Source organism: Oncorhynchus kisutch, linkage group LG15 (genome assembly GCF_002021735.2).
Source record: "Oncorhynchus kisutch isolate 150728-3 linkage group LG15, Okis_V2, whole genome shotgun sequence".
NCBI classification, from domain to species: Eukaryota; Metazoa; Chordata; class Actinopteri; order Salmoniformes; family Salmonidae; genus Oncorhynchus; species Oncorhynchus kisutch.
Window position 1 is genome coordinate 52540052 of NC_034188.2, and position 13162 is coordinate 52553213.

General features: G+C 43.9%; 1 protein-coding gene across 2 annotated transcripts; it reads right to left on the reverse strand.

Moving 5' to 3' along the window:
• Nucleotides 1-260: 260 nt before the first annotated feature.
• Nucleotides 261-3896, reverse strand: LOC109905447 (mRNA decay activator protein ZFP36L1-like). 2 transcript variants are annotated; one of them, XM_020502822.2, is made up of 2 exons: nt 3774-3896; nt 261-2520 (listed from the first exon to the last, which is right to left on the reverse strand). In XM_020502822.2, the coding sequence occupies exon 2, from the start codon at nt 2374-2376 to the stop codon at nt 1393-1395; it is 984 nt and encodes a 327-aa protein (XP_020358411.1). In that variant the 5' UTR covers nt 2377-2520; nt 3774-3896; the 3' UTR covers nt 261-1392. The 2 variants fall into 2 exon arrangements, with proteins under 2 accessions (XP_020358411.1, XP_020358410.1); XM_020502821.2 differs by having other exon boundaries at nt 3627-3845.
• Between the last annotated feature and the right edge of the window lie 9266 nt (nt 3897-13162).

The following is a 13162-nucleotide window of genomic DNA, read 5'->3' on the forward strand; positions in this document are numbered from 1 at the left end:
TGTTATGTGGAGCAACTTTATATTGAAACCGTTCCAAATAAAGTTTTTGGGCTATAACCAGGTTAACGCGACAGGACACACGACCAAACCATGAGTTACTCAAATGTGCCACTTCACAATTTGAAGAGGCATGTTCATTTTGTGAATACGGTCGATAATATTCTCAAACCCGATGGCATGACAAATTCAGCACTGCATTTCAGACGCAAACATTACGTAGAGTTCCCCCAAACACCTTGAAGACAGTGAAAATACAATCATTGTAAGGGACTAAACATGTTTAATTTAAAAAAGGTACAAAGAAAATTCAAACTTAATACAAAACCCCAAGAGTTCTATAAATACATAAAAATAAATTAAAACTTAATTTACTAAAAGACCCATTAACACTAAAACAAGCTTGAAACATTTGTCAAAAAGGCATTTAAATACAACGGAATGCAAAAAGAGCATCCACTCAGAACCAACTACCAAAACAGCTACCATTTGATCTCCAAAGCACTTTTAGAAAGACACTACAATTGAATCTACTGAACCAGGTGCAGTTTAGGTCCAACTCAATAGAATCAGATTTCAACAGCAACCCAGTTTAATCATAGGACGTTTCCATTTATTTTTCTGCTAAAAGTCAGGGGATACATGCAGAGTCCACCACACAGGGGATACACACTGTACCCTTGGGTGAGTCTTCAGAACATCTACAAAACATATTTACAGAGATCGCAGAAGCAAGTGAGAAAACAATTATTAATTCTCACAAGCCACCTTGCCAAGTGAAGTTAGGAAACCGATATAAGCTTTCATCTAAAAACAGAAAAGGTCCCCCTGCAACAAACAATGAAAATTGCAGTTTCCAAAAAAGAAAAAGTTTATAGGCACTGAAGTCATTTAAAAAAAACTCAAACAGGGTTTTTGGAAAAGGTACATTTAAGCCCAGTCAGAAGAACAGTGTATAATAAAGACCATTGCCAGTATACAAAATATCACAACATTAGTCACCCAACATTCATAGAGGGGAAATTTTCTAGCCTGGCAGAAATGGATTTCTATCCTTGTCTTTGGCTTTAACATTATAAGATTAATTCATTGCTCCTCAAACTGGCATTTACATTACTAGTAAGGTGGCAGGAAATTAGGACTTCCAGCACCAATCACACAATTTGATAAAATGGTCAGTGCAACGCAACTCCGGCACCTTGCCTTGTTGACTTCGAACTCAAATTGTACAGCTTAATTCCGCTTAAGCTTAACTGAAGCACATTCGTTTGTCAAGCATCTGCCGTACAGTAACAGCATACTGCTGTAAGGTTCTTTTAAAAAAAATACACAAGTCTTTCAATGGACAAGACAAGAGTCACGCTGGTTGGGGAAGTTTTGAGGATACCATCATACCTAGAGGAAGAAGCTAGTGCCGCTGAAGCCCTCGTCAGGCACTGACAGCTGACTGAAGATGGGCAGCCGCCGACCAGACCCATCTGGACCAGAGGAGTCAGACCCACTGAGGCTGCTGGCTGAGCTGCCACACCTACCCTCATTGTCTGACAGTGAGGTGTAGGAGAGGCTTCTGTCACCGAGAGCAGGGCCACAGGGGGGATTCTGGCTCTGCTGCAGGCCGCAGCCCTCTGATAAGGTACAGGGGGTCTGGGAGGGGGAAGGCACAGGGGACAGTCCACAGAGGGAACAGCCCGAGTCAGGAGAGGGGAGAAACTGAGACTGGAGATCACAGGCCGGCTCAAAGACACAGTCCACCTCGGAGAAGGCGTGGGAGAGTAGGTCGGTGATGTCAGCTGAGGTATGAGGGGAAACTGGAGGCACGAGGAGGAAGGGGTGGGAATGCTTCAGGGGCTGTGGAGGGGCAGAGGGGAAGCCTGAGAAGCTGAAGCTCTGCCTAAGCAGAGGGGGTCGTCTGGAGCGGGGGGCTTGGGGACCAGGGCCAGGTCTGGCAGGGCCCAGGTCGTCCTCGTTGTTATGAACAAAGTGGCAGCGGATGCCGTATGGACAGAAGCCGATGGTGTGGAAGGTGCGACAAGGCTCTGTCTTGTACTTGGGGTGTCTGTTGAGGTCACGCATCTCATCAAAGCCGTGGGCAAACTGGCACTTCCCCCCGTACTTACAGATGCCACTCTCAGCAAAGGTGCGGCACAGTTCAGTCTTATAGCGTGAAGAGGTGGGAGACCCAGAGACAGGGGCACCAGTAGGGGAGGCTGGATGCTGTTTAGGGTCTGTAGAGGCCCAGCCTAGGGTGCACGTGCTGGGATCCAGGGTGCACGTGCTGGGATCCACCATGCTGACAGAGCGCTCAGCCCAGAATGACATCTTGTTCAATCTGGATGGAAGTGAGGCATCGGTGTTCTGCCCCCAGTGGCAGGAGGTCATGGTTGCACTTTCTGTGGAGTCTGTAGAGAGGGCAGAGCTAGATGCAGAGAGGGAACAGGGGGCCCGGGGCTTATTGTAACCAACAGGTCTCACTGGGAAAGTTGACTGCTTGGATGCATCCCGGAGGTCCAGGCTCAGAAGATGCTGGGTAGAGACAGTAAAAAAAAATTATAATAATTATACAGACATCTACATTTTCACATGTTCTGTTGCCTGAAGACTACAGTCATGTCAAGAACGCCATCTTATGTTATCTGGAGGACCCGCATCTACATAAAAAAATAATGTTAAACAGCTAAACTTAACACATCAATAAACAGACGTTCTATAGGCCCATTTGCGTAGGCCTAACATGAGTAAGCTAAAGTTAGCAAGAGCGAGTCTTGGTCTTTTGAAAGCAACGTTAATTGCATAGTTCAAATCAGTCGACCATCTACAATTAGGTGCTGTAAGATTTACTTTGTAAATGGAGAATCGTTAAAGTGCAAGAAAGGCTCGTCTGTCCAAGCAGTTCGGATTTGTTGTGGGTGATTTTAGCTAATGCAATTTTCGTTTTCATATTACCTCTAGTTAGTTGCTTGGATTCAGTTACTTTAGCAGAACAATGTTAATGTACTGTAAGCTAGCCAATACCTGTCGTTGACTTTTGAAGCGCGCACTAAAACTCATTTAAAATGCACATGGATAACCAGCACTCCACAGTTGGTTTGTGCATTGAAAGCACCAATCTTATTTTGGAAACGATTGTGTAGTTGAAGAGTAATCGACGTAACTCACGTTAACCACCAATGTTGAGTCATTTCCAGTGATACTCGAACAGTGCAACAAGTTAAAAACGCACGTCAATGAATGAATTACAAGATGCTTCGCGTCACTGGCAGTTGCACGAATACCTACATTTGTAAGTTAGTCGGGCGCACATTGTCAAATAAAAACATAGCTAGCTAACAAAACATGACCACTAACAAAGATGTTCTCATCGATCTGTGCCACTAACCGATCTGGGGACTGAACCTGCATTGCAAATTCACTCACTGCCAGTATTCATTCGAAATAGACTTGTTGGCAAGTTTAAATAATTAGGTAGCTAGCAAAACTACACATTATTTGCATATACGGTAGCCTGCTATATTGTGCTAATCATCCGTTGATTGGTGCAACGCTAGCAACATCAAGACTTGCTGCCAGACACGAGTCATCGTTAGCTGCTAGTTAGTTCGTTTTTAATGGTTAAAAAATAACCAAATTACCTTGCACATAACCTCTTCCAAATCAAGAAACTGATTAAGCGCGTATGATGGCATTTTCATGAGATGGGATTCCCTCTTGCACAAACGGGAAAGCCTGCTAACTCCAGTTATGCAAACTTTTCAAAGTTTTCTGTGCGAACTACAAACCTTCGCGCTGGTCCACGTGTGGTTTTAAGGCTTCACTGTATACCACAGCCACACCCCTGCACCAACTCTCATTCCCCTCTGTATGGCCCGCCTACCGCTCAGCCTAGTAGTTCCGTGCATGTCAGTCAAGCAAAGCACGGACGAGCGCTGATTTACCCGTCGCGGAGAGATGAACGTCACATCACAACAACAAATCTTTTGACGCACACCGATTGATGGACAATGTTGGACTGCAAACCATTTCTCTGTTACAACCCAAAGCACAACTTGTTTTCATACATTTTAATTTTGAGTGATTATAATTTAGAAAGATGCCAAATATATGTTGTAGTTTAATGAAGTCGGAAGCCACCAAGCACATATTGTTGGTCAAATTGGACAAGATGATGAAGGTACTGCGCGTTTCCATTCACACAAATATGAATGTGCAGATGATAGGATGCAATAACAATGTTGCAATTCAAACTAATGTCAGTGCACTGTAATGAATAACAGTACCTCATGTAAAATATCAGCATTCTGCATACCATCCAAACACACATGCAATGAATACAACAAGAAGATGTGTCCATAACATGCTCATTCAATGCATGGCCACATTGGCCAGTAAGCTAATGCTATGGTCACAAACCTTCTCACTTGTGGCGTCTAGCCCACATGATTAACTTATGGAAATCTCATAACACACATGAAGATATAGTTTCCTCCTCAAGGCTCACCAAATTGAAACATCAAACCCCTTCTGAGGGTGTGTCCATAAGGAGGAGGATCTTGAAGTACCTTGATGTCACGATCGCGGGGGAGTTATGTCCTGGTCAGATAAAAGAGACCAGGGACCAGGGGATCTAGACCAGGCCAAGCCCACCAGCAGCAGCAGCCACTGGGTTGTGGCCCAACTCACAGTCACCCAGGAGCTCAAAAAGAAAGATACGACAGACCTCCTGGAGAAAGGCCTTTGATTTCAGAGGTGGAAGGTGTTGAATGTTTTCACCCTTAGGCTAGAGATCCAGACATTAAAGCCAATGCTGCCTGGAGGTGACGGGGGGCAGGCAGGGGTGACATGGTCACATGTTGGGTGCAGCCAGCATTGGGAACTTTGGTTTAGAGATAGCACAGTCAGGGATGGCAGACTAAAATCCTACCAGACTTAGTATGAGTGGAGATGGTGAAGGGGAAGTTTGTCAGACAGATCGTATGTGATCCTGTTCTCAGTAGGTCAAACATCATTTTAGAGAAACTGTTGCTAGATACTATCAATTGCAGTTTTATCCCATTCTCCCTATCTCACTTATTATTATCATTACTATATATTTTTTAACATTTATTTAACTAGGAAAGTCAGTTAAGAACAAATTCTTATTTACAATGACGGCCTACCCCTGCCAAACCCGGGCAGTGCTGGGCCAATTGTGCGCTGCCCTATGGCACTCCCAATCACGTCCGGATGGGATACAGCCTGGATTCGAACCAGAGACTGTAATGACACCTCTTGCACTGAGATGCAGTGCCTTAGTCCGCTGCGTCAGTGACGACTTGTTGTTTCTCATTATAGTCCCCTTTTGCTATATTGAGCATTGCACTAACAAGGCTCTCTCCCTTGTTGGGGGAACGGAGTTAATACCGATAAGGAGGAAGGGGGGTGGACAGAGGGTTAAGTAAGGCCAAGGGGGCTTTTGGAGACACAAGGGCACTTGTGAACAAGCTGACTTAGGTCTTATGTCCATGTACTTAAGGTCTTTCAGTAACATAACTTGAACTCATGACAATGCAGAAAGAAAGGTTTTGTTTTGGTTATGGCCAAAGCTCTGCCCTCTAGAAACAGCAGCACATTTTAATCAATGATCCTCTATATGAGATGAGGGAAACTATAGCAGGTCCAAACAGGCTCTATCCATCCCCCAGTATTAATTCTAAAAGTAACTTGAAAGACACAACAAAAATAACATTTTCGCAACAATTAAGAAATTACAGGCCATTACTATAATTAGTATAATGCCTTATTTCGTCCATTATCCATTATCAATATCTACTGTGATGTGCCATGGCAAGACGAAGAAGAACGCCTGTTTACAAATTCTGCAGCCACATGCAAAGAATAGGAAATTGAATACAATTGTGATTCTGCAATATTTTAACGGTTCAAATATCAAGTTGTTTGGTTTCCATTGAAAGAGGACAGAAAAAACAGTGTGCTAGCTGACCAGTGTGCTAGCTGACCAGTGTGCTAGCTGTAGAATAGATTATGTGGACCACGGCAAATGCAAACACCTCACAGCCCAGAACTCCAAACCTGTTGGTCTAAAGACCATTAGAGTATATGTGTAGAGCATTAGGGGATTCTATGTTTTACGCAATGTTGTCCAAAAGCAGGGGGAGTGGCTGAGTTTTGTGTGGCTAGGAAGAGAAGGGATGGAGAAGAGGTGGAGGTGCGTTCTTGTCCCCTTTAGCTCAGCTTGGTTAATAGGGATTTAGTGCATAATGTGTTTCTGGGCTAACAATGCCTTCCTCCCCCGTTGACGAGGTGAAGGGGAGTAGTTTGAATGGAAGGAACTGGGGGAGGGATATTGGGGGTGAGGGGTGATTGTTTAGGGAGGAGAGGGCTAAACAGCAGTGTCAGGAGGCACTGAGGAGCCCTACCGCAAACGTATTCCCCACCACCTTCATCACTCATGCCAACATTGCACCACAGATCAACACGTGTGTGTGTGTTGTGTGTGTGTGTGCTTGCTTGCGTGCGTGCGTGTGGGATGTGAGATGCTAAAACTTTAGCTGTGGTTACTATTACACAACATGCAGTCAGACAGCAACCGAAGAACCATGGGAAGGTAAGACCTCAACTGAAGGGCATTGAAAAAAACGACTTGGGTAGCAAGGGAAATTACTTAAAGGGGCTAAATGCCACAGGTGGTTTGAATAAATTGCCTCACTGAGTATGGGCATTTTGGCATAATGCTATTCACACTGTTGAGGGAGGTCCAATAATGGGACACCATTAGGGACTATGACAGAAAATCCCTGCCCCCAGCATCAGGACTAAAAACAAAGACTGACTTGACAGGATCACAATCCTTCGGTGTTACATGAAAAGGCTGCTTCACACACTTCTCAGTTAGACATTGTCATGCTAATGTATTTCGTGCAATAGCAAAGCGTGGGGAATGTAACGCGAAACCCAATGTTTTTATTTTATTAAAGTATAGACTCATATTTCAAGTGTAATACCCACCAATATACAGTACATTATTAATCTACTGTAAAAACACTTTCCACAGTTGTGATGCAAAATGGCCAGGTTTATTTGTCTTTATAAACCAGGTAGTTTGGGTCTGTCATGCCCTGACCTTAGAGATCCTTTTTATGTCTCTATTTGGTTTGGTCATGGTGTGATTTGTGGTGGGTATTCTATGTTCTATTATTTATATTTCTATGTTTTGGCCGGGTAGGGTTCTCAATCAGGGACAGCTGTCTATCGTTGTCTCTGATTGAGAACCATACTTAGGTAGACCTTTTTCCCACCTATCTTTGTGGGAAGTTGACTTTTATGGCACATAGCTTAGGCTTCACGGTTTGTTTTGTAGTGTTTATTGTTTTCGTCGGCCTCGTTCTCTAATAAAGAGAACATGTACACTCACCACCCTGCACCTTGGTTCAACGGCCGTGACAGGGTCATGGATGCTGATTGGCTGAATGCCCGTGGTATATCAGACATTATAAACTGGGGGGTTCAAGCCCTGGATACTGATTGGCTGAAATCTGTGGTATTCCACAGGTATGATAAGCTATTTTTACTGCTCTAATTACGTTGGTAACCAGTTTATAATAGTAATAAGGCACCTCTGGGGTTTGTGGTATATGGCCAATATACCATGACTAAGGGCTGGATCCAGGCAGTCCGCGATGTGTCGTGCCTTAGAGCAGCCCTTAGCCGTAGTACATTGGCTATATACCACACCCCTTCAAGCCTTATTGCTTAAGTATATTTCTGGAAATATTGAGTATTCTGTTCCAGTTAGGTTGGACATGACAGTCCTTCAGTCAGTTCTATACTCTGGCAGCTCGATCTAGTGCGTCCCGAGGCCCTTCGGTGTGTTTCCTTCATATTGGTCTGTGAGGCCTACTTCATTGCTAATGAGACAAACAACAACAGTCAGGGCCTGGAATCAGAGGCGTACCACCTATAGCCTACTCTTTCAGGCTAGCTCCCATGATCTTCCGCTCTGTGCTATTTGTATACAGCCTGCCCTGCCCTGTGACAGCGGGTTGTCCCGTTTGTTTGTCCTCTCCACAGTAAATCTGTTGATTTAATTTGCAGGTGATGAAGTGCACACCCCACTGCGTGTTATGTGTCGCACACTGAGGTCCACTGTTCTACATCATGCATCTGTACTCAGATAGCCAAAGCAGTAGTTGAAATACTGTATCACAATGCTATGAGTGAACAGTGGTATGTGTTCCTATGTCGGATTAGGTGAAAATGCTGTAAATGGCTATGCCAGAGGTTTGATGATAACCAACAGTAGTGAACTATTTAATGGATTCTAATGTTAGCGCTGTGTCTAAAGACCTCTATTTTTCTGTAAGAGCAGGGTTAGATCTGTGGATAGAGTTAACTGCCAGAGAGATCCTGAGGGGATGCCAGGACCAGGTGATACACCTCCACTTAAGACAAGCCAAAACAATTTCTCTTCCTGAGGGGAGAGATATTCACTCTGTCAGGGCAGAATGACAGGTAAGCCCTCCCCACCACACCCTCTCTTGCCAAGGTGTCGGTGTGTGCGTGTTTATGTAAGTGTCTGTGTTTGTGAGCATGAGAGTGTGTGACACAGAACAGGCTGAGGGGATATGGGGGGGGGGGGGGGGGGGTAGTTTACTCAGCCACAGTCCTGGAGCAGAGAGGAGTCTGGTTACCCCTACACAAACAAATGGCTTGACCAACAGATCAGGTCTCCAGAGAACCACAACCATATACAAGCTAATGAACAATTGGCAATACTCCAAGGTTTGTCCAGGGGTTATGGATGAGTTATCTAGAATCACTCAGGTTTGTTGTTAGAGGATGTGCCATCTAGTGCACGCAGTGAGATAAAGCACATGGGAGGATGGAGAATGATTGATTTCTGGTGGTCCTTCTCACTGGAATTCTGTGGCCAGATGTAATTGCAAAAACACATGAGGAGTTTGGACCTTAAACTACTCAGCATGCTCTTCACAAAAGTGGAGTTTTTGAAAGAGCATTAGGGTATGGCAGGTCATGAGTTTGAGGGCTCCAAATGGCTTCTATTTGACAACCCAATGCAAGTGGTCAGCTTGGTTGTTAAAGGCCTAGTAGAGCGACAGGACCAGAAAGGGCATGAAACACTTTCCCACGATGCATTGGAACAAACACACAATCTGCAGTATTGGCAGAAAAATGAATAAATGTGTAATAGAGTATAATTTCAGAGCATTTAGAGCAACATTTTAGTCAAGTGACGCTTTTTAGGTCACTGAAAATCATTTCGCCACAATACTGACCTCTTCAGTTCTGTGGACATTTTCGGTTACTCGTGTGAGGAGGCAGTATATCATTTTAGCCTTGGCTTTATGTTGATATACACCATCTGTAACAACCTGTCTCCAAACCCCTTACTCATGGGAGAATGGAGTTAGAGAGGGGGAAAACCTTTTCTTTTTATCTTTGGATATGAGAGGGTGCTTTTTTCCCCCCATTTCTCAGAGGGCCTGTTTTCTATTTTTCGGAGCTGGCCCCACAGGAAGGCCCTTGTGTTCCACACGCGGTCCACTCTGTCCCGCTCCCCGCCGAGGGCCCTATCTTACATCACATCAGGCAGATACGCTTTCAAAGCCTGCCCCTGCTGGCCCCCTTTATGGCCATTCTTTAATGGCCATTCAAAAGCATGGAAATGTGGGTGCATAAAGGGAGATGGGAGGAAGGGGTGTAAGGGAGGGAAAATGGGAAAAAACACGGCATGCTGTACAAAACCCCATAGAATGGAATGCAGCTCGAGAGTTCTGCACAGCTATGCCGGTGAGGGGTTTTCTGAAGGCCCGGGAGATATTTGGACGCTGCTGAACATCTGCTCGCAGTGAACAAGCCCCCTCCCCCTCTCCCTCTCTTTCAGTCTCCTGTTCCTTTCACCACGGCCATCCAATCATAATAAACTTTAGGGCTTGCTCTAATTAGGGCTGGCCTGCCGCCTGAGGAGCGACTGACTGTGCATGCCTGAGCACAGTGATTGTGATTATCCTTCATGTGAACAAAGAGCCCACCACCGCTGCTCTGTAGAGGGGGCTCTTCTTTTAAAGGAAAGAATCCAACTACAGCAGCATGCTGAGGGCCATACTCAATGAGGGAAATAAATTATATAGAATTGTAAAGAAATGGTATTGACCAAAAGTTGTTAATGACTCAATGTACAGGTAACTGTCAAAATAAAGGAAACACTTAAGTAAATGAGGTCTACAAAGTATATTGAAAGCAGGTACTTCCACACAGGTGTGGTACCTGAGTTAATTAGGGAAAGGGGGTACCTAGTACAGTTGCACAACTGAAATGCATTCAACTGAAATGTGTCTTCCGCATTTAACCCAACCCCTCTGAATTAGAGAGGTTCAATTAACATCCCATCATGCTTAGAGTCATGCATAAAAATGCCACCAGGGCTAGGAGAAGAAATCTCAGTGACTTTGAAAGAGGTCTCAAAGTAGCATAGTGGAATTAAAGGGTGCGTGTGTGTGTGTCTCAGTCACCAGATCTCAACCCAATTGAACAGCATTTTCCACCAACAAAACCTCAAATTATGTCATTTCTCCAATAGAGTTCCAGACACTTGTAGAATGTACAGTGCATTGTAAAAGTGGATTTATTTGGATTGCATATAATTGACATAAACAAAAAAGTTCAAATTGGTGAAGTGAAATTGACAAAATAACTTTTTTAATAAATAAATACAAATGGAAAAGTGGTGCATGCATACTGTATGTATTCACCCCCTTTGCTATGAAGCCCTTAAATAAGATCTGGTGCAACCAATTACCTTCATAAGTCACATAATTTGTAAAATAATGTCCACCTGTGTGCAATCTAAGTATCACATGATCTGTCACATGATCTCAGTATATATATATCCTGTTCTGAAAGGCCCCAGAGACTGCAACACCACTAAGCAAGTGGCACCACCAAGCAAGCGGCATCATGATGAACAAGGAGCTCTTCAAACAGGTCAGGGACAAAGTTGTGGAGAAGTACAGATCAGGGTTGGGTTATAAAAAATATCCGAAACTTTTTACATCCCACGGAGCACCATTAAATCCATTATTTAAAAAATGTGAAGAATATGGCACCACAACAACCCTGCCAAGAGAGGGCCGCCCACCAAAACGCATGGACCAGCCAAGGAGGGCATTAATCAGAGACGCAACAAAGAGACCAAAGATACCCCAATCTCTGCTGTGGAGCTTTGCAGCTTTTTCTGGGTTATCTGTCCATAGGACCACTTTAAGACGTACACTCCACAGAGCTGGCCTTAAGGAAGAGAAATAAGAAGCAAACATGTTTGGTGTTTGCCAAAAGGCATGTGGGAGACTCCTCAAACATTTGGAAGAAGGTACACTGGTCAGATGAGCCTAAAATTGAGCTTTTTGACCATCAAGGAAAATGCTATGTCTGGGGCAAACCCAACACCTCTCATCACCCCGAGGAGATTATCCCCACAGTGAGGCATGGTGGTGGCAGCATCATGCTGTGGGGATGTTTTTCATCAGCAGGGACTGGGAAACTGGTCAGATTTGGAGGAATGATGGATGGCGCTAAATACAGGGAAATTCTTGAGGTGAAACCTGTTTCAGTCTTCCAGAGATTTGAGACTGGAACGGAGGTTCAGTTTCCAGCAGGACAATGACCCTAAGCATTCTGCTAAAGCAACACTCGAGTGGTGTAAGGGGAAACATTTAAATGTCTTGGAATGGCCTAGTCAAAGCCCAGACCTCAATCCAATTGAGAATCTGTGGTATGACTTTTAAAGATTGCTGTACACCAGCGGAACCCATCCAACTTGATGGAGCTGGAACAGTTTTGCCCTGAAGAATGGGCAAAAATCCCAGTGGCTAGATGTGCCAAGCTTATAGAGACATACCCCAGATACTTGCAGCTGTAATAACTGCAAAAAGTGGCTCTACAATGTATTGACTTTGGGGGGGTGAATAGTTATGCACGCTTATGTTTTCTTTTTTTTCTTCTTGTTTGTCTCACACCCAAAAAATATTTTGCATCCTAAAAGCGGTAGGCATGTTGTGTAAATCAAATTATACAACCCCCCCTCCCCCAAAAAATCTATTTGAATTCCAAGTTGTAAGGCACTAAAATAGGAAAAATGCCAAGGGGGGTGAGTGATTTCGCAAGCCACTGTATGCTTGTAAAACCTGTTCTGGAGGCCTATTAAGCTGCCAAAGCCCTATTAATACACTTTATGTTGGTGTTTCCTTTATTTTGGCAGCTACCTGTATTCACTGCTGAAGGAAATGGGGTCGTATTGAATGAAATGCCTTTTTGCTTCCTGTATATTTCTCCCGCTGTGAAGGTAAAAGTAGCTTGTCAGGCGTCTTGGATTTTACCTCTCTTTTTTTGGGGTAACCGAATTAATACTGATAAGACGGGATACTCGGATTTCTTACTATGAAAACATGTTACACTTTCCATTGTGATAAGGCATTAGTTGAGGCTTGAAATAGAGTACTATTACCGTCAGTCAACCAGAAAGAATGCATGAGGTTATACCGATGGAATGTTTTTTATTTAACCTTTATTTAACTAGGAATGTATGAGGTATAGATATGCAAATGTATCATAAATGGCTGTGACACAACTTTTGTGCGTTTCCTATCCCCCATCGCTCCCAATTGTAAAGCTTTTCAAAACTTCCTCTCGATGCTTGGTATTTTTTGCAATACAATGTCTGTCCACAGGGGAGCAAAATGGCTGGTTCGGAGTGGAAATGGATGGCAGAGAATATATGACATATGAGATGACCTTATCCGAGATCCCTGTTATCAGTACAATCACATGGAGGCTGGGGGAGGAATCAGATGTCATACTGCCATGAGAGAACACAGACTGTTCTTTCATGAAGACGTTTGACCATTTATTAGAGTAATTAGTGAGAGAGGAAGAGAGAGACAGACAGAGGGCGAGAGAGTTATATTTCTTTATCTGCATCTAAGACTGATGGAATTTCCTTGTAGTATTTCAGCACTTTTCCTCAAAGCACCACAGTTTGGTATTACGTCTGCATGACTTTCACGCAATAGCAAAAAAAAAAAAGATAAACAGCTGAGGGTATGCTTAGAAAAGGAGACAAACCCCATCCCCCACAATCCTGTGTTTTTCTGCC